At 40.1% G+C, this 21,182-nt stretch overlaps 1 protein-coding gene across 1 annotated transcript in view; it reads left to right on the forward strand.

The window, feature by feature from the left end:
• The window catches only part of LOC103708726 (mechanosensitive ion channel protein 6-like), a 23,492-nt gene continuing 2,310 nt past the window's right edge, over positions 1-21,182 (forward strand). The window contains exons 1-4 of the mRNA XM_026805265.4: positions 1-2,448; positions 5,608-5,731; positions 5,831-6,124; positions 6,215-6,417. Of these exons, the coding sequence (XP_026661066.4) occupies positions 515-2,448; positions 5,608-5,731; positions 5,831-6,124; positions 6,215-6,417 (2,555 nt within the window). The 5' untranslated portion in view covers positions 1-514. The remainder of the gene's footprint in view (positions 2,449-5,607; positions 5,732-5,830; positions 6,125-6,214; positions 6,418-21,182) is intronic.

Genomic DNA, 21,182 nt, shown 5'->3' on the forward strand with positions numbered 1-21,182 from the left:
GGTTAGGTCAACCCAGCAACGCCTGGTGGTGCGCTCCGTGCGACACGTACCAAGAATTCGATTTTGTAGCAAAATTGTTGGAGAAAACTACCCTGCTTAACCGACTTACCCAAGTAATCTTCTCTTACGTGGCACCCAAAGAAAGGCCCAACCACAGTTATTCACGCAAATCATGCTGAACGCAGAAGTTTGTATGTATGGCTTGGGCCGTGTAGTGGTATCTATGTTTTAAATCTTTGGTTCCCCCTGGTTCGAGTTACGTGTCCAAGCTCCGTATTAGCCGCCGTCCATTGCCCTCCTTTCTTCCCCAGCTCTCTCTCTGTGTTTATAATGGACCTCCGCCATCATGACAAGGACACGCGTTCCTACCACAAAGATTTAAAAATTAGAGCAAGGAAATAGGAGAGCCGCATTGCCAATCACCGCTTCTTTCTTTCCATTCCCAGATCCCAATACCCTCGCCCTTCCGTCTTATTCATTGTCCATCCATCCCTAGGCATTGCCTTCCGTCTTCATGGATTCTCTCCGGCGATCCTTCAAATCACACGGCTCGCACAAGTACTCCTCCTCCCGGACCTTCTCCTCTGCCGACCACGAGGAGCAGCCCATCCTCTTCGAGGAGCCGCCCGACGACGGCGACCGCCGTGAGGTCGTCGTCAAGATCGATGGAACCAGCCGCGACGTCTTCTACCAACCCTCCGCCCCCTCCTCCATCCACATTGCGGACAGTAATAACAATAACAATAACGGCAAGGTATGGAGGGAATCCAGCTACGAATTCTGGAGGGAAACCGGCGCCGGACCAAGAGAAGGATCGCGGGACGGCAGCGGCAGCGGCAGCGGCAGCGGATTCAGCTTCCAAAGCCGGCAGCTGCGGCCGATGCCGGAGATCGGAGAGGACCCGCCGTCGCGGCTGATCAGCTCGTTCCTCCAGAAACAGCGGGCCTCCGGCGCCGACATGGCCCTCGACATGGACCTCGAGATGGAGGAGCTCAAGAAGCCCTCCTCGAACGGCTCCAAGGAGCTCCGCGTCTCCTTCCAGAACCCCTCCGCCGAGCCCCCCTCCTCCCGCCGCTCCTACCGCTCCCCCTCCTCATCCGATGACGACGACGACCACGACTCCCGCCGCCTCAAGACCTCCCCCAGCGCCACCGCCCGCGACCCTGCCGGCGGCGAGGTCCTCCGCTGCACCTCCAACTCTTCCTTCACCGCCCCCTCCACCATCCTCCGCGCCAAGACCCGCTCCCGCCTCATGGACCCGCCCCCCCCGTCCGCCGTCGACGACGACAAGAAGTCCGGCCGGTTCCCCCGCTCCGGCCCGCTCAAGTCCGGCATCCTCAAGTCCGGCATCCTCGGCAAGTCCCAGGCCGGCTACGACGAAGACGACGAGGACCCCTTCGCGGACGAGGACATCCCCGACGAGTTCAAGCGCGCAAAATTCGATTTCCTCACCATCCTCCAGTGGTTGAGCCTCATCCTCATCGTCGCCGCCCTCGCCTGCAGCCTCTCCATCCCCGCCCTCGAGCGGCAGAGCGTGTGGAGCCTCCATCTCTGGAAGTGGGAGCTGCTTGTTTTCGTGCTCATCTGCGGCCGCCTCGTCTCCGGCTGGTTCATTCGCATCGTCGTCTTCTTCATCGAGCGCAACTTCACCCTCCGCAAGCGCGTGCTCTACTTCGTCTACGGCGTCCGGAAGGCGGTGCAGAATTGCCTCTGGCTCGGCCTCGTCCTCATCTCTTGGCACTACATGTTCGACAAGAATGTTGCGCGGGAGACCAAGAGCAAGACCCTCCCTTATGTCACCAAGGTGCTCTTCTGCCTCCTGGTGGCCTGCGTCTTCCGCCTTATCAAGACCCTGCTCGTCAAGGTTCTCGCGTCGTCCTTCCATGTGAGCACCTACTTCGACCGCATCCATGAAGCCCTTTTCAATCAGTATGTTATCGAGACGCTCTCCGGGCCGCCGCTGGTGGAGCTCCAGAATGCCCAGTACGAGGAGGACCGGATGATGGCCGAGGTCCAGAAGCTCCAGAATGCAGGCGTCACCATACCGAGCGACCTCCAGGCAGCTGCGCTGCCGAGCAAGAGCGGCCGGGTGATCGGGACCGGGGGGACTAGCCGTGAGGTGACGCAGAGGAGCATGCAGATCGGGAAGAGCATCAAGCTCTCGGGGCCGGTTTCGAGGAAAGATGCCAGCCGGCAGCAGCAGCAGCAGCAACAGCAGGAGGAGGGCTTCACGATTGACCAGCTCCACAAGCTCAACCAGAAAAACGTTTCGGCTTGGAATATGAAGAGGCTGATGAGGATCGTAAGGCACGGGACGCTCACGACCCTCGATGAGCAGGCTGCACAGGAGAGGGGGATGGACGAAGCAGCAATGCAGATACAGAGCGAGTACGAGGCAAAGGCCGCTGCCAAGAAGATCTTCAATAATGTGGCCAGGCCTGGTGCCAAGTAAGTCCTTGCTTTACTTGTTAATTTGGTTGTCATTTTATCAAGCATCTTTGTGCACCCGGCTGTTAGGCTGTCCCTTTCCATTTGGTTGACCTGCTTGTTCATGAATGATCGAATCAACTGTGCTAGTAAAGTGTTTTTGCAGCCTACGAAACAAAAAATGCTTTTTCTTATCTCCTAGAAACTTGGTAAGTGAATCATCAAATCCATCACCATGCATTGCATCTGATGTGTTCTGCCTTCTTCCCAACAATCTCACAGTTCGCTAGTGTTTCTTTAGTTATCAAGATATAGAGGCCATATTGCGAGAAACTGTCTTAACAAGCTTCAAAGGGAAAATAATATCCTCGTATCCTTACTGATTTAACTAATTTTATCACCATAATGAGCTCCAACATGGTAATTTCCTGAGTTATTAATTAAATTTTTGTGGCTTTGCTTTGTGCTCTTTTATTATTTATTATTTGATAGGCTAATAGAGGACGCGGCCAAAACAATGTACCATAAGAGACAACAAGTCTTTTTCATATATGTGAGCCTGGATTAGTTGTTCCTACTTAGCCACTGTTTCATGTCAAAGATAATCTTCTCTGGATGCTAACCTCTCTGTTATGACATTTTAACCTGATTTCAGACCCTTCTTTCTGGTCTCATCTTTGGTGTATAAAGTGAGCTATCATATCAGACCAAACAATTTCCCTTTCCTCCGATATTTATTGGTGCTGCACCTAGGCACTGTATTTTTCTTCTCTAGTCGTTATTAGTTTTGCTAAATATGCACCTTATTATTCTGTTCGTTTCCCATTGCTCGTTTCCCTTCCTATGATTTCCAAAATTCATGATTTTTTCATGCATTTGTGACACTGCGTTGTAAGCTATGCCCTGGTGGCTTATGCACATTGATTTCTTGTTGTTCTTGGAGCGATCTGCACAAATCCAACTTGGACCAGGCCTCCCGCAGTTGCAATCCTCTCTCATAAGCTATAGATGACAAGAGGGGGAAAATAGTGTTTACACACCTTGAAGCTCAATTCCAAGCAGGTGACCTGAAACCGGTGCCCCCTGTTTTTTGTTTTTCTTTTAGGTAGGGGATGTGAAGTGTCGGGCACTTTAATCCTTGTTGTAAATAGATTGTTAAGATTTAATGCCTTATTTAAATGATTATGCTGGAATTATAATAGGAAACTATTAGTATAATTTGTGATATTTAAGCAAGTCTTGGGAATCTATTAGGTTGATGTGGTAACGGCCTTGATTGGACTTCCTTGAAACTTAGGGCATGTTTTTTTTTTTTTAAAAAAAAACAGAAACATGAAATCCATTTCTGAAAATATGTTTGGTTACCCTATTTTTGTTTTTATGTTTTTTAACAACTCCCATTATTTCTAGAAAAAGTGAAAAAATTTCACCTCCATTTTCTTTTGAAAGTGGGTTTTTATCCTTCTCCTCCCATCCCCTTTTCTTCTACCCAATCTCATCCTTGGATCCGTCGCCCTCGCCCAACCATACTAGCTCCTCGGGCCTTGCCGACTATCTCTCCGTCCCACGTTGAGCTATTCCTCGTCTCTAGTCGCATCGTTCGCTCCATTCCCACTTTCTTTTCTTTTGCCACTCCCTTGACTGCCTCTTCGCTCGACGTCGAGCTCTGCCTTTTCCTTGTCCACATTGCTAGCCCCATCCCTCCTCCCTCTATCTTGTCGCCGATCAGATCGCCGGCCCTCATTGTAAAAAAAAATGAAACAAACATATTTTCTGTTGTCAGAAATCTGAAAAAAATAGAAATAGAATTTCTGTTTCCAATTTCTTTTTAAAAAAGAAATGTGACAATGATGCCGAACGACTGGCTTCCAGATTGAAAAATCGGTGGAAGGGGGGAGGGAGAAAGAGAGGGAGGAAGGGAGGGAGAGAGTGGCTGGCCGCAACTGGAAGAGGGGCAAAGGAGGGGAAAGAGAGGGCTTTTGAAGCCCTCTCTCCTTCGTGCGTTGGAACAGAGGGCCCCTATTGTTTCGAAGTCCTCTCTTCTCCGTGCGTCGGAACAGGGGGGGCCCCTATTTCGAAGCAAAGCAGGGGCTTCCACCCCTTTTTATATTATTTTTTTGAAATTTTTAAGCGAAATCAGCTTCCACATTGCCGACTCACTTAAAAAATTTCAAAAAAAAAAAAAAGTGAAGTTTGCAGTGGTTGCCGACTTCACTTAAAAAATTAAAAAAAAGTAAAAAGGGGCAAAAACCTCTGTTTCGTTCGAAATAGGAGCTCCGACCCCGTTCCAATACATAGAGGAGAGAGGGCTTCAAACTCTCTCTCCCCCTCCCTCGCCCTTGTTCCGACCGCCCTCTCCTCTCTCCCTCCCTTCCTCCCTCTCTCTCATTCCCTCTCTCTTTTTCTCTCTCCTTCTTCCTTCCGGTTTTGCCTGTCGGTTCACACTGGGACGATATGGCACGGGGATTTACTGTACCATCCCACTAGCCAATCGGCACGGATGCTTGTTCTAGTACTGCCTTTCTTGATTTAATCATTGCGTAAATTGGTAAATGTATTGTGTGTGGAGTCTACAATGTGAATGCGACAAGTCTCATTATTGTGTAGTCAATGCTACCTTTTTTGTTAGCCATACCAGTCAGTATCGCGCATAACGGCTGTACTATTTCATATCGGTATGTGGTACAGAAGATGCACCATCACTTAGTACGCCAAACTGGATACCGTACTGGGCGTACCAACAATATAATAGGATGGCACATGTACGGAATCTGGTACAGAAATGGTGAACCTTGATCTTGTGTATGTGAGAGGGGGGGGGGGGACTGTAGGGGATGGATTGATGCCTTTTGGAGATGAGAATAAATCCATACATTTGTTCCACAAGTTTCATCGCCTCTGCCAACATGGTCCAAAATTTCGTGGTGAGTATAGAAATATGTAGTAAACATGACTATTAAAGATATTCTTCATTTTCAAGAATCCTTGGGACATTTAAATTCTCATAAATTCCTCGTATGCTTCTGTAATTAAAAATGGAAGAAACCATAAGGGAATGCTCTTCAATGTGGCATAGATAGAAGGTTCGCTAGCATCTTTTCTGAATTATAGTTTATTCCCTTTTCTATCTGGCTGTCAATTGTTGCTTCATCAATGGCATGGTTGAGGTGTACTTTTCAGGTATATCTACTTGGAGGACCTTAAGCGATTCATGAGGGAAGATGAAGCTCTGAGGACAATGAGCTTCTTTGAAGGAGCTCAAGAAAAACAAAGGGTTAGCAGGAAGGCTCTGAAGAGTTGGGTGGTAATGATATCTTCCTTTTGTCCTTCACAAGATCTCATTGCATTAAGTTTTCTTAAGACTAGGCATAGATGCTATAAAATTTTGTTTCCTGGTGTGCAGATTAATGCGTTTAGAGAACGCAGGGCCCTTTCTTTGACACTGAATGACACGAAAACTGCAGTGAACAAACTCCACCAAATGGCAAATGTAACTGTGGGCATCATTATATTTGCTCTGTGGCTAATTATTCTGGGCCTTGCAACCACCCATTTCTTTTATCTCATTAGTTCTCAGCTTTTATTGGTGGTATTTATTTTTGGCAACACTTTGAAGATGGTCTTTGAAGCTATTATTTTCTTGTTTGTGATGCATCCCTTTGATGTTGGTGATCGTTGTGAAATAGAAGGTGTTCAGGTAAAAAAGGCACCAAATTAATCATGTTTACTTGTGGCTTTGTTTCAATTCTCATACATGAGTTACTGAAATTTATTTTCTAATTTTCAGATGATTGTTGAGGAGATGAATATATTGACAACAATTTTTCTGAGGTATGACAACCAGAAGATAATCTATCCAAACACTGTACTAGCTACCAAATTTATTGGCAACTTTTATCGAAGCCCAGATATGGGGGAGTCAATTGACTTCTGTGTTCATGTTGCAACTCCAGTCGAGAAACTCGCCAAAATGAGGGAAAGGATAATAGGGTAAGACTACAAGTTAATGCTTTTCTGACCTAAAATTTTTAGGTGACTGCTGTCAGTTACTAATATTTATTAGATTTAGTATATCCTTTGTCACTTTTATTCTTCCTATAGAGTAGAAATAAAAAGGAGTTTTCAATCTGGAGAGTGTATAACTCTGTTGTCTCTACATCCTTGCTCCAGTTAGTTAAACCTTCAAAGCTGAAACTGTGGTTCAAGTAACATAATCTTTTGGATGGGTGCAATGTCATCATGCTATTTTGTTAGAGAACTTACAATAAGAAGAAATTGAGTAAATGAAATCTGAACTGATTAAGCAAACTTTTACATAAATAAAAGTCTTATGTCCAAGTCGGACTATTCACTGCTGATCATGACTTATGAACCCAAGACATCAGTTACACTACTTGATTAAATTGATGATAATGCCAATCACATTCCTTCTTGGCTTGTTTTTTACTCTTATTTATAATGTAATTCATGTATTCCATACTTAATGTAATAAATTACTTCATATTGCCCTTCCAATGTATGAATAAGAAAAAGAAGATTATACTCAAAGCAGTAGAACTACATGCTTTAGTAAAATATGTTGCAGCAAGCACCAATCTATGATGCCAATGGTGCATTGAATCTCCAATAAGATTTTAATTAGAAAGAACTTTGAGGAGAGGACAGGAAAAAAAAGAAGTGGTATAAAAATATTGAAATCTCTGTAGTAGATAATGCATTTGGAGCTTAAAACAATGAAATCATTATTCAAACTAACTTCTTATTCATTTGAATAACATTTTCATTTTCAACTTTGACTGTTGCTCTATAGCAGGCTTTTGATGGGAAAGTAATTAGATGGTTGTGGTGATGATTCAAATGATGATAATGATGTTGCCCAAGGTGACAAGCCAAGAGGGGGGGGTGAATTGGTTTCTTCTAAATTTTTGGTGTTTAAAAAGGACTTTCTTAATTAAGTGCGGTGGATGCTTCCTTAAACTATTTGAATGATTTAAACTAGTGCAAAGATAGAAGATGATGCAAGAATAAACGTAAGCACAAGCACAACACAAACACAACAATATATAGTGGTTCGGTGCTCTCCTTAGCACCTACGTCCACTCCCCAAGCGTCCCCTTGGGAATTCACTATAATCCCGCGGATTACAGTTGGATTGTTTTCCGGGCTCACAATCCAAAAACCTTTGTTGGTTTTACGGGCTCACCAACGAACCTATACACTTTGGTTTTCCGGGTTCACCAAAAATCTTTGTTGGTTTTGCGGGCTCACCAACGAACCTTTACACTTTGGTTTTCCGGGTTCACCAAAAACCTTTGTTGGTTTTGCGGGCTAACCAACGAACCTTTACAAAGTGTTTGACAAACAAAAAGAAAAGATTCAAACTCCTAAATGAGCATATGAAACAATATAAACTACAAAGAAAAGTTAGAAAGTATTTATCGCTTTGAAGTGGCTTTGCTCTTCTTTGTCAAGGATGCTTCACTCTTCAAGGGAGGATGGAGCTCTTGATGCCTCTTTGAAACTGCTCAATCCCTTTCTTTGATTGTTGAATGAAGCTCTTGATGAAGGAGATTAGGGCACTTTTGTTTTCTTGTGTATTTCTTGATATTTCTCTCCAAAAGATATTTTTTCTGATGAATAGTGCCCCTTTAAATAGTTTCCAACCTTCTTTGGACAAGCCCCAATGGTCAGATTTGAAAAACTAGCCGTTACTCACCTTGGGAAGAGCAAAAAGTACATCTGCAGAACTAGCCGTTACTGTTCAGCCCGTGTTTGGGTCGGCTCAACCTGTCCTTGGGTCGACCCAACTTTTACTTGGGTCGACTCAAACATTCCTTGGGTCGACCCTCTCAGAAACCACAGAAACCTGAATTTCAGCCTTCCTTCTCATGGGTCGACCCAACCAATTTTTGGGTCGACTCAAAGTTCACTTGGGTCGACTCAACTTCTTCTTGGGTCGACCCTCTCAGTAATTCCAGAGAACCATTTTCTGTCTGTCTTTCTGTCTTGCCTTTGGGTCGACCCTCTCAGGGTTTGGGTCGACTCAAGCTTGGGTCGACTCAACCACTGTTTGGGTCGACCCTCTCAGTAAATCCAGAGAGCTTATTTCCTTCCTGTTTTGAGGTTCTTCAAGGTTGGGTCGACTCATGCTTACCTTGGGTCGACCCAACTCACTGTTCATCTGTGCCATTTTTGCAGGAGTGTGCCAAATGATTTCTTGATGTGCCGGGGTCGACCCAATCAACCTTTGGGTCGACTCAATCCACACTTTGCTGCATTCTCAAGGTTAGATTCATTCAAATGAACAAGAACATGTCTCTATATCAATTCATACAAATATACTGAGAGTAATGAACTTATAAATGAAGTATCAATTTAACTTTTAATATACTCTAGATAATTGCTTGTTAATTATCAAAATAACACTATCATCCTCAATCTCCCCCTTTTTGATGATTACAAAATAAAGAGTATAAGCCTATTGATACTTGTCTTTAAAATCAGTTTATAAGAGGGTTTTAAATTGCTGAATTTCAGCTTTTCATATATAAGAGTGAAATCTCCCCCTATATCATTCAAATGTTGCCAATTTGACTCTTTGAATTGCTCCCCCTTTCATTTATGATTCATTAGCTATGAAACTTCAAAAATTTGAGATAAAATGTGAGTTTCAAGTTATGTATCGGGGTGTGAAAGGTGTGTGCCAAATTTTGAATTTATATGTGCCAAATTCTGAATTTTGATACAGATTTTTGATTTAATCAATTTCATTGTTACAAATTGCTCCCCCTTAGATGTATAAACTTTCTTATATGATTTTTAGTTTGTTTGCCCAATCATTTCTCTTTTCTTGCATAAATTCTTATTTCTTTTTTTCTACTTGATGTCTTTACTTCTCTCCTTTTTGTTACTTACTTTGTTTACACTGAACAATATCTCTTTACTTCTCAAATTAATTACTCTTTCTTTTCTTCTCAAGTTGATTACTCTTTCTTTTCTTCTCAAATTGATTACTCTTTCTTTTCTTCTCAAGTTGATTACAAGTTGATTACTCTTTCTTTTCTTCTCCCCCTTTTTGTTATCATCAAAAAGATACATGTGAAAGTTGCAACAAACAACAGACTTCAATCTTCATTGATCAAAATAGGAACATTTCAATACAGTAATGCCCAAAATGAAAATAAATACAATGTTCCTCAATCAAGATTTAAAGATACATGAGAAAAGCAAGATACATATGAGAACTAGATATCTAGCCTAGGCTCTAAACATAGATGCTAAGATCAGCCTAGGGAGACTGTAATGACTGGGATCTAGTCCTCATCCTCCTAGTATACGTGGCGAGGGGAGGTCGAGCCTGGTGAGACTGTGTCTGGCGTGGAGCACGACGAGCTGGATGACTCTGTGCCGAAATCTCTGACTCAGCAGTCTGTGGCACAGTAGGTCCATGGGTCTCTCTCTCTCCAAAGTGCTCCAATCTGCTGCCTCAGGTCACTGATCTCAGCAGACATGACATCCAACCGGACGTCCAATCGGCTCGTCAGCCCGTCAGTGATAGTCCTCGCCTGAGCTGACATAAGCTCAGTCATCCTGCTCCAGAAGTCATCCGTATCTGTCTGAGGAACGGATGACGATGGTCCAACCTCTGAGGGTGCAGTAGGATGATCCATATGCTCCTCATCCTCATCCTCTGGTGCATCTCCCTCTGGTGCCTCATCCTGAATGCCTGCTCCAGTGTGAATCCACTGCCCGTTCACTTTCTGATATCCCATGCGTATAAGTGTCCGTGCAGTGTACGTGTCAGTGTGATGCAAACTCTTGGATGCCTCCTCCTCGAGAGGTAAACCATGCTGACGGAAAATCAATGTGAGTATCATACCATAAGGTAGTGATACCCTGTTGCTGCACATTACTTTCCTCATCTGTCTTAGTATCATAGCCGGAAGATTTAGGGGCATCCCCCGAATCATACACTCCATCACTGCTAGATCTCGCTCAGTGATGAGATCGAATCTCCCGGTCTTTGGAAACAAAATCCTATTGATCATATTGAGCAGTAATCTCATTTCAGCGGAAAGAGAACTAGCTATTACCTTCGTGGAGAAATCGAAGTTCTCATTTTCCATGATCAATTGTAGAGCTCTCATTTTGTTTTCTGGCTTTTCCGGAGTGGCTCCTATGCAGGGTAGATGAAGTAGCTCACTCAAGCTCTCCTCGGATACACGGATCCAAACCCCTCGAACTTCTGAAACAAGCCCTCCCAAACCAGTTTTGAGGAAGGCATAGAACTCTTGTACCAAACCGGGTAGATTACCACATCTAGGGAGCAAAAATACTCCCAACCTTGTCTTTGGATCCATTCCCAAATCCGAAACCCTTCTTGATTGAAGAACTCGGAATGGATCCTTCTTCCCGTTGTAACCGGCCTCCCCGCAAATCTTGCAAGTATTACAGAGGGGGAAGGAGGAGGAGGGGCCTCCGTACGTGCCTCACGTCGTGAAGACACGGGAGATGGCTCGGTAGGTTGCCTTTCCTCCCGTTGGATCCGAGTCACTCTTCCGGATCTCTTGGCCACGGCTCGTTTGGGTCCCATTTCTCCAAGATCTTTAGGAAATCTACTGTTTGGAGGAGTTTAGTGGAGATTGGAGAGTGGGGACTAGGTTTTTCGGAAGAAGACAAAGAGCAAACAGTGCCCTAGAAATGCTCTCGGGCCCCCTTATAACAGTGGGGTCCCGACGTTGGGTCGACTCAAGATTTTTCTTGGGTCGACTCAACGTTGGGTCGACCCTTGTTCTGGGTTGGGTCGACCCAAGTGCAGACATTTTCATTTCTCTTTCTTTTTGCTTCTAAAAATTTTTCTTGTTTCCAATCCTTATAAATTCTCTCTGGGACAATGATACATGAGTAAGGAATCTCTAGATAACAAATTTGACTCATGTTTCATGGGATTTTAGAAGTTAGAGGGATGTATCATGAGATTACTGGCTCCCTTTTATATTTCTTCAATAAAAAGGATCACATATGCCTAATTCCCTCCTTAGCATGCAGAATCTATCTTCACTCAATGGTTTCGTAAATATGTCGGCTAATTGTTTTTCAGTGCATATATGCTCAATACATACATTTCCATTTTGCACATGATCCCTAATAAAGTGATACCTTATTTCTATGTGTTTGGCTTTAGAGTGCTGAACTGGATTTTTAGTAAGATTGATAGCACTAGTATTATCACACTTAATAGGAATATTATCTAGTTTAACTCCATAGTCCTCTAGTTGTTGCTTGAGCCATAATACTTGAGCACAACAACTACCAGCAGCTATATATTCAGCTTCAGCTGTGGAGAGTGCCACTGAATTCTGCTTCTTACTAAACCATGACACTAAGTTATTTCCTAAAAATTGACATGTGCCACTTGTGCTCTTTCTATCTAATTTGCATCCGGCAAAATCAGCATCTGAATATGCAAGTAAATCTAGACAGGAGTCTCTTGAGTACCATAATCCTATATTGGTAGTTCCTCTTAAATATCTAAGGATTCTCTTAACAGCACTTAAGTGTGACTCCTTAGGATCGGATTGGTATCTAGCACATATTCCAACACTAAATACAATGTCGGGTCTACTAGCAGTAAGATAGAGCAAGGATCCAATTAGTCCTCTATAAAGCTTAATATCAACACTCTTCCCTTTTTCATCTTTGTCTAGCTTACTAGTAGGATTCATTGGAGTGCCAATTCCCTTATGATTTTCATTCCCAAACTTCTTCAGTATTTCCTTTGTATACTTAGTTTGATGAATGAAAATGCCTTCTTTGGTTTGTTTGATTTGTAATCCTAGAAAGAAGCTCAGTTCTCCCATCAAACTCATCTCAAATTCTCCATGCATTAAATCAGCAAATTCTTTGCATAGAGTATCATTAGTGGCACCAAAGATTATGTCATCTACATATATTTGTACCACTAATAGATTTTTGTCTTTTCTTTTGAGAAATAAGGTTTTATCCACATTTCTTCTACAAAAATCATTATCAAGCAGAAATTTGCTTAGTCGATCATACCAAGCCCTAGGTGCTTGCTTTAATCCATATAATGCCTTATGTAATTTAAACACATGATTTGGCAATTCATGATTTTCAAATCCTGGAGGTTGTTCTACATATACTTCCTCCTCAATAATACCATTTAAGAATGCACTTTTCACATCCATTTGATATAATTTGAAATCCATGAAACATGCAAATGCTAGAAGTAATCTAATAGCCTCTAATCTAGCTACAGGAGCAAATGTCTCATCAAAATCTATTCCTTCTTCTTGATTGTATCCCTTAGCTACAAGTCTAGCCTTATTTCTTATAACTAAACCATTTTCATCTAATTTATTTCTAAATACCCATTTTGTTCCAATTACTGAATTATGCTTTGGTCTTTCAGTTAATGTCCATACATTACTTCTTTTGAATTGATTTAATTCCTCTTGCATGGCATTTATCCAGTTAGTATCTTTTTCAGCTTCTTCATAAGTCTTAGGTTCTAATTGCGAAACGAAAGCAAGATAATCATTTAAATTTCTAAGAGATGATCGAGTTCTTACCCCTTGAGATGGATCACCAATGATTAAGTCTTTAGGATGTCCATGTGCATACCTCCATTCCTTTGGCACGTCTTGAGGTTGTGGTGGCACGCCATCATCTCCCTTGTCTTGATTTGGCACGTCATCAATTTTCAACTTTTCAAAGTCGATAATTCCTGTATCATCATCAACAATATTTTCTTTCCTAGCAGACTCACTATCAGACTCATCAAATATAATATTGACTGACTCTTCCACCACTAAGGTTCTTTTATTGAATACTCTGTATGCCCTGCTAGATGTGGAGTATCCTAAGAAGATACCTTCATCTGACTTGGCATCAAATTTACTTAGATCCTCCTTGCCATTGTTTAAGATAAAACATCTACATCCAAAAACTTTAAGATATTTAGCAGTTGGTTTCTTATTCTTCCAAAGTTCATAAGGAGTTTTCTTAGTTATTGGTCGTATTAAAACTCGATTTAGAATATGGCAAGCAGTGTTTATAGCTTCAGCCCAAAAGTACTTTGGAAGATTTGACTCACACAACATTGTGCGTGCCATTTCTGCCAATGTCCTATTTTTTCTTTCAACAACCCCATTTTGTTGAGGCGTTCTAGGTGCTGAAAATTGATGTGATATACCATTTTTAGTGCAAAATTCTTCAAAGTGTTGATTTTCAAATTCCGTACCATGATCACTTCGAATTGCTACTAAGGTGAGTTTTTTTTCATTTATGATATTATTATGTAGTTTCAAAAATTCTGAAAATGCTTCATTCTTATGTGCCAAAAATGAAACCCATGTATACCTTGAAAAATCATCAACAATGACTAGTCCATACTTCTTCCCTCCTAGACTTGTGGTTCTAGTAGGTCCAAATAAATCCATGTGTATGAGTTCAAATGGTCTAGTTGTTGATACTACATTTTTCGATTTGAAAGATGACTTAGTTTGTTTTCCCAATGAACATGGTCCACATATTTTGTCCTTTTCAAAAATCAATTTTGGCACATCTTTTATTAGCTCCTTAACTAGTTTTGATATTAATTCCATACTAGCATGTCCTAATCTTCGATGCCAAAGCCAACTGGTTTCATTTTTCTTTTCTTCATTAGTAATTAAGCATAAACCATTTTTCTTGCCTAACTCATGAAGGTCTACTAAATAAATATTTCTTTGCCTTTGTCCTACAAGTACAATACTATTATCTTTAGGATTAGTGATTATGCATACAGATGCTTCAAATGTAACTTTAAACCCTTTATCACAAAATTGACTTATGCTAAGAAGGTTATGTTTCAAACCCTTAACTAATAAGACATTTTCTATAAAAATAGATGGAGCAATGAAAATTTTACCCTTTCCAATGATATACCCTTTACCATTGTCTCCATAGGTTACTACTCCACCTTTCTTTGGTTCCAAGGTGACAAATTGATCTTCGTCACCGGTCATGTGTCTTGAACAGCCGCTATCTAGATACCATCGTTTTTTCATTTTATCAGTTGCAAGACACACCTGCAATCAAGATCAAGAAGAAACTTTAGGTACCCAAACTAAGTTGGGTCCTTTAGGGTTAGTGCTCCATGTTCCTTTTGGAACCCAAACTTTCTTGAATTTAATCTTTTGATTATTACTTGATTTGTTTTAACTAGACTTTCTAAAGTTACATTCATATGCTCTATGTCCTATCTTATTGCAACAGTAACAAGTTATATTTTCACTTTTAGCTTTTACAAAAATATTCTTTAAGAATTTTTGTTTCCTATTTGTTCTATAGCCTAAACCAGCCTTATCATATACAGCTTTTTGACTGTCAAGGATCATGTTTAATTTGGTAGAACTAAGAGTAAATTTATCTACCAAGGATTTATATTTTTCAGCATCTTCTTTTAACTTAATATTTTCAGCAATTAGATTCTTGATTTCATTTGTAAGTTTTCTACTTAATGTTTCATAGTTATGAGACAATTTTAACTTATCTTTAATGAGAGATTGATTTTCTTCTTTTAGAGCTTTATTTTTATTAATTACTTTCTTATGTTCTTCCATGAGTTCTAAGAATGCATCATGCAATTCATCAACAGTAAAATCACAGTCAAGTTCAGAATCTACCTCATCGTCATTGGCCATATTACACATTTGGGCCGTCTCTTGATGATCTTCCTCCTCTGAACTTGATTCCTCACTTTCACTCCATTCAGCCATGAAATTCTTCTTTTTCAACTTTCTTGCCATCCACTTCAAATCTGGGCAATCTATCTTATAATGCCCGGGTTTGTTACACTCATAGCAAATTGGAGTTTCTTTTTCTTTTTCTTTCTCCTTACCCTTCTCTTTGCTTGAGTTACCTTTGAGGATGGGTTTCTTTTTATTTAGTCTATTTTTACCTCTCATAAATCTTCTGAATTTTCTTCCAAGCACAGCCATCCCTTCTTCATCAATATCTTCATCATCATCTGAATCTTCCAATTCAATTTGTTGTCTAGGGGTGGTAGTCTTTAAGGCAATGGGCTTTCTTCTTTTGACCTCATCTTCTGAATTTTGCCTCATTGTCAACTCATGGGTCATGAGTGATCCTAGAAGCTCCTCTAACTGCAGTGTGTTGAGGTCCTTTGCTTCTTGAATAGCGGTTACCTTGGCCTCCCAATTCCTTGGTAGAGACCTGAGAATTTTTCGCACCAAATCAGAGTTAGAATAAAACTTTCCTAAACTCTTAAGCCCATTTATAATGTCAGTGAAACGAGCAAACATATCAGTTATTGACTCAGTAGATTCCATTTTAAACAGTTCATACTTGTGTACTAATATGTTTATCTTAGACTCCTTAACTTGATTGGTCCCTTCATGTGTGACCTCAAGTCTATCCCAAATTTCTTTGGCAGTGGTGCAAGTGGATATTCTATTAAATTCATTTACATCTAAAGAGCAGTAAAGTATATTTACAGCTTTTGCATTTAACTGTGCTAATCTTCTATCATTTTTATTCCAATCCATTTCTGGTTTGGGTATGATAGTGCCCTCTATGTTAAGTGTGGGTGTGTGAGGTCCTCTAGTGATGATTTGCCACAGTTCATAGTCCGAAGCTTGAATGAATATCCTCATTCTAGCTTTCCAATATGTGTAGTTTATGCCATTAAATAGAGGTGGTCTATTTGTGGATTGCTCCTCACTCATAGAGCATCCCACTTGGGTTGTCATGATCTTTAACTCTTGATTGTTAGATCAACGAGCACTATTAGAGCACCTTGCTCTGATACCACTTGTTGCCCAAGGTGACAAGCCAAGAGGGGGGGTGAATTGGTTTCTTCTAAATTTTTGATGTTTAAAAAGGACTTTCTTAATTAAGTGCGGTGGATGCTTCCTTAAACTATTTGAATGATTTAAACTAGTGCAAAGATAGAAGATGATGCAAGAATAAACGTAAGCACAAGCACAACACAAACACAACAATATATAGTGGTTCGGTGCTCTCCTTAGCACCTACGTCCACTCCCCAAGCGTCCCCTTGGGAATTCACTATAATCCCGCGGATTACAGTTGGATTGTTTTCCGGGCTCACAATCCAAAAACCTTTGTTGGTTTTACGGGCTCACCAACGAACCTATACACTTTGGTTTTCCGGGTTCACCAAAAACCTTTGTTGGTTTTGCGGGCTCACCAACGAACCTTTACACTTTGGTTTTCCGGGTTCACCAAAAACCTTTGTTGGTTTTGCGGGCTAACCAACGAACCTTTACAAAGTGTTTGACAAACAAAAAGAAAAGATTCAAACTCCTAAATGAGCATATGAAACAATATAAACTACAAAGAAGAGTTAGAAAGTATTTATCGCTTTGAAGTGGCTTTGCTCTTCTTTGTCAAGGATGCTTCACTCTTCAAGGGAGGATGGAGCTCTTGATGCCTCTTTGAAACTGCTCAATCCCTTTCTTTGATTGTTGAATGAAGCTCTTGATGAAGGAGATTAGGGCACTTTTGTTTTCTTGTGTATTCCTTGATATTTCTCTCCAAAAGATATTTTCTCTGATGAATAGTGCCCCTTTAAATAGTTTCCAACCTTCTTTGGACAAGCCCCAATGGTCAGATTTGAAAAACTAGCCGTTACTCACCTTGGGAAGAGCAAAAAGTACATCTGCAGAACTAGCCGTTACTGTTCAGCCCGTGTTTGGGTCGGCTCAACCTGTCCTTGGGTCGACCCAACTTTTACTTGGGTCGACTCAAACATTCCTTGGGTCGACCCTCTCAGAAACCACAGAAACCTGAATTTCAGCCTTCCTTCTCATGGGTCGACCCAACCAATTTTTGGGTCGACTCAAAGTTCACTTGGGTCGACTCAACTTCTTCTTGGGTCGACCCTCTCAGTAATTCCAGAGAACCATTTTCTGTCTGTCTTTCTGTCTTGCCTTTGGGTCGACCCTCTCAGGGTTTGGGTCGACTCAAGCTTGGGTCGACTCAACCACTGTTTGGGTCGACCCTCTCAGTAAATCCAGAGAGCTTATTTCCTTCCTGTTTTGAGGTTCTTCAAGGTTGGGTCGACTCATGCTTACCTTGGGTCGACCCAACTCACTGTTCATCTGTGCCATTTTTGCAGGAGTGTGCCAAATGATTTCTTGATGTGCCGGGGTCGACCCAATCAACCTTTGGGTCGACTCAATCCACACTTTGCTGCATTCTCAAGGTTAGATTCATTCAAATGAACAAGAACATGTCTCTATATCAATTCATACAAATATACTGAGAGTAATGAACTTATAAATGAAGTATCAATTTAACTTTTAATATACTCTAGATAATTGCTTGTTAATCATCAAAATAACACTATCATCCTCAAATGATTCAAATGTTAACATTATTTTATTATGCTTACAAATATATCCATTATAGTTGTACAGAGATCTTACATTAAGATATTGAAACCCTGTAAGTTATTTAGACCACTATATCAGTAGATAGAATCTTGATCTTTTCTTATTTGGAAACAACCCTTGCTAATGGTAGTCACCCAAGGCAAACTAGTGAAACTAAATTGGTTCCTCTTATGACCAAAAGTTGGCCTTTGACATCTTTTTTGCTTTTTCCTCTCCCAAACTCAATTTTAATGTTGTTTAAGCTCTTTCAAAATCATTGTCAGCATTTTCAAGTTGTCAATATGTAGTCTTATTGATTACATACTTTCTTTGATTTAGATAATTCTGAGTATGTGCTATCCAATGTTATGAAGTTTTCTTTATCGAATGGAACTGGAACTTGACATCTAACTGTGTCTCTTCACCCTATCATATGCTTTTACTATGTCTTTTAGCTAGCTTGGATTTGCTTTATATCACCTTGCATGATGAGTATTCTATTATGTAGAATACGCTTTTCCTTCCAATGGAGTCTCTAGCATCCTAATGTTTAGTTGGTAATGATTATCTTTAAATGAGTTTATGCTGTTTGGAAAGTACCGAGGATTGAAAAATCGAGGACTGAATCTGTACTGATTGAGGATTTACTATGTGCTGAACTGAGGATCATACAATAAAATAAAAAAGAGCAGCAATAACGTGCATATGCCCCAAACACTGAGGGCATGCCCCTCTTTGACTTCCAAACTCTAGTTTTAGGCTTCTTATCCTGTTTTCTTATCCAAATGTTATGTTTTTGAAAGAAAATAGGTGAGTGTCGAGTTAATTAACCTAATTATGGTTTCCTCTGCATGCTGAAATTAAAAGTTTACATATTTATCGCATAAATAATAACATCAAACACTATATAAATGACATCTATAACATATAGATGTAAAGATTAGCATTTGATAAGTAATTGAATTACTAGAAATTATAAATCTATATAGGAGGGGCATACCAACAGTTACGACTAATGGATTGATATATAGTAAAGAAGTCTAGAACTTTTGGAGATTTTTGTTAAAGGTGGTAAAAGTGACTATAATTATCTAACACTTGAGATGTATTTTTTCAAAAACAGAAGATTTGTAATTTATTTATGAATAGTTATTTCAAAAATTGCTATTGAAATTCAAAAAGCTTTATTATAAAGAACAGAGAAAATACAATATCTAGCTGAGAAAATATCTTGTTCATGAGTCGATTGGTGCTCCTTTTGGTCTTCCCTCATCTACATCCACTAAATGCAACCATCCAATAGTCCCTTGGAGCTAGTTTAATGATCTAGTAACCTTATTGCTTTTCAATTGCTAATTTTAATTTGAAAACTTGTATATTTTGCATTTATTTTAGATTCCAACATATGTGATTTATGTGATAAAAATGCATGTAAGAGGCAGGCTTTCTATGTCCTTCCTAGGGTCTACTGAAAGTGTTAGGAAGAGGGTTTCTAGGATTTTAAGGTTAAAAATATGAGCTTAATATTGACCTAACATCAAAATTCAGGTCACACTACAGATTTCTGCATGTTAAAGAAGCAATTTGATGAATAAAGAAGAGAAGATAAAGGAAATAGATAATAAGAGATAGTAGAGAAGAAGACAGTAGAGAGAGGAGGGGGGAAGGGGGGGGGGGGGGGGGGGAGAGGAAGGAGAGAACACTTTCTTACTCAAGAAAAAATCTCAAATAATACAACTCATAACTCTCTTTTCACTATTCCATAACCTGGACCACATGACTTCGGCCTTAGGTAGGTAGATAAAAAATAAAAGGCTTCTCCTCAAGTAACTTGGACTTGAAGTTTCTTGGCAGCCAAGCCTTTAAGTTACTTGATCTCCAAGTTACCTTTTTTCTAATTTATGTACCTAATCCCTAAATGAAGATAGGCTACAAGTATGGTGTATGGGATAGCTAAGGTGGATAGATTTGAATCTTGTATTGTGAGTTTGTTGTTGAGAAAAAAAAAGTTTCTTCTCTTATCCTCTCCCTCCCCAATTCCTCTCTCATCTCACTGTTACACTTTCCTTGCTTCCTCTCCACTCTCTTATTTTCTCCACTCTTTTCTACCATCCATTTACTCCATTTCAATATTTTTCCTCATGTTAGGCCCATCGATGCACAAGCAGGTCATCCCTTAAGTTGTCTTGCATCATGTACCGACTCCCGATCTTTGATCACCTATACAATGTGGCCCATACGTTGTGCGTATACATTACAATCTAGATGCATATGCATATTTTTCATTAATGTAATCTTAAGTGTTCTTATGAGTATGTTGATTGTGTTCACTACATAAATCATATGCACTCTTATTGTGTTGACGTCATCAGGTTTGAGTCTTGTAATTGTATATGACTAGTATATGGGATTCATGGAAGGGTATTTTCATGCATAACTTGCTTCTGAAGTTATCACTATTGTTTGCTGTTGTCATCATCAGGCAAAGACAAAAAAGATTTTGATCAATATGTGGAAAGCAAGTATTACTAACCTAAAGTTGCAGTAAAATAATATACCGAACTACCAAATCTGGCAATCAATATCCAAGCATGCCATTCTAATTGAATCTTCATAAAAACATGAGTCCTGAATTTCAAATCATGGGGAGTCGCTAACTATGGTTTATTGCCTCTCCAACAAATTGGAACTAACATTGCCATTCTACATGAAAATGACATGAGAAGTCATAGTAGGATGTATATTAGGAAGAAAAAAGAAAGAGCATAACAAATTAGAATATATGTTTAAAAAAGAAAAAGAGAAACAATTAAGTTTTCTTAAGAAAACGGCTATAGAGTTCATGAAAACTATGTTATCTAGGCTTTTGCATTATGTTGAAACATTTCTATGAGTCAGATGTGCTTTAGACTCTGATATAGTTATCAATCTTTTTTTTTTTGCAACTTTTAAAGATCAATGGAGGCTTTGCCTTTTCTAGCTAGTAGTTTATGTTGGGGCAAACTCACAAACACATAGAGAGCAAACTAAGGAGGAGAAACTAAAAAACTTTTATTAAGTTTGGCCCCACAGGTACAAATGAGAGCCAACAAGTATTTATAACATTTGTTTTACAAGTGATAAGATCAACTAAAACATAAACATCTAATCCTAGATAAAGATAGACCTCATCAACTACATAAAGATAAAGGTAAACTTGAAGAAGCTAGGAGTCTGGATTAGCTTCAACAGTTTAATGTACAAAAAATAAGCAGGGTTTTTTTTTTTTTTAATAGAGCTAGAATGAGCATGTAAACATTGAAATAACTTTTTGAAATATCATCTTTCTTGTATT

The sequence above is a fragment of the Phoenix dactylifera genome, chromosome 3 (genome assembly GCF_051530095.1).
Source record: "Phoenix dactylifera cultivar Ajwa chromosome 3, Ajwa_hap1_PhDact_Kaust_v1.1, whole genome shotgun sequence".
NCBI lineage: Eukaryota > Viridiplantae > Streptophyta > Magnoliopsida > Arecales > Arecaceae > Phoenix > Phoenix dactylifera.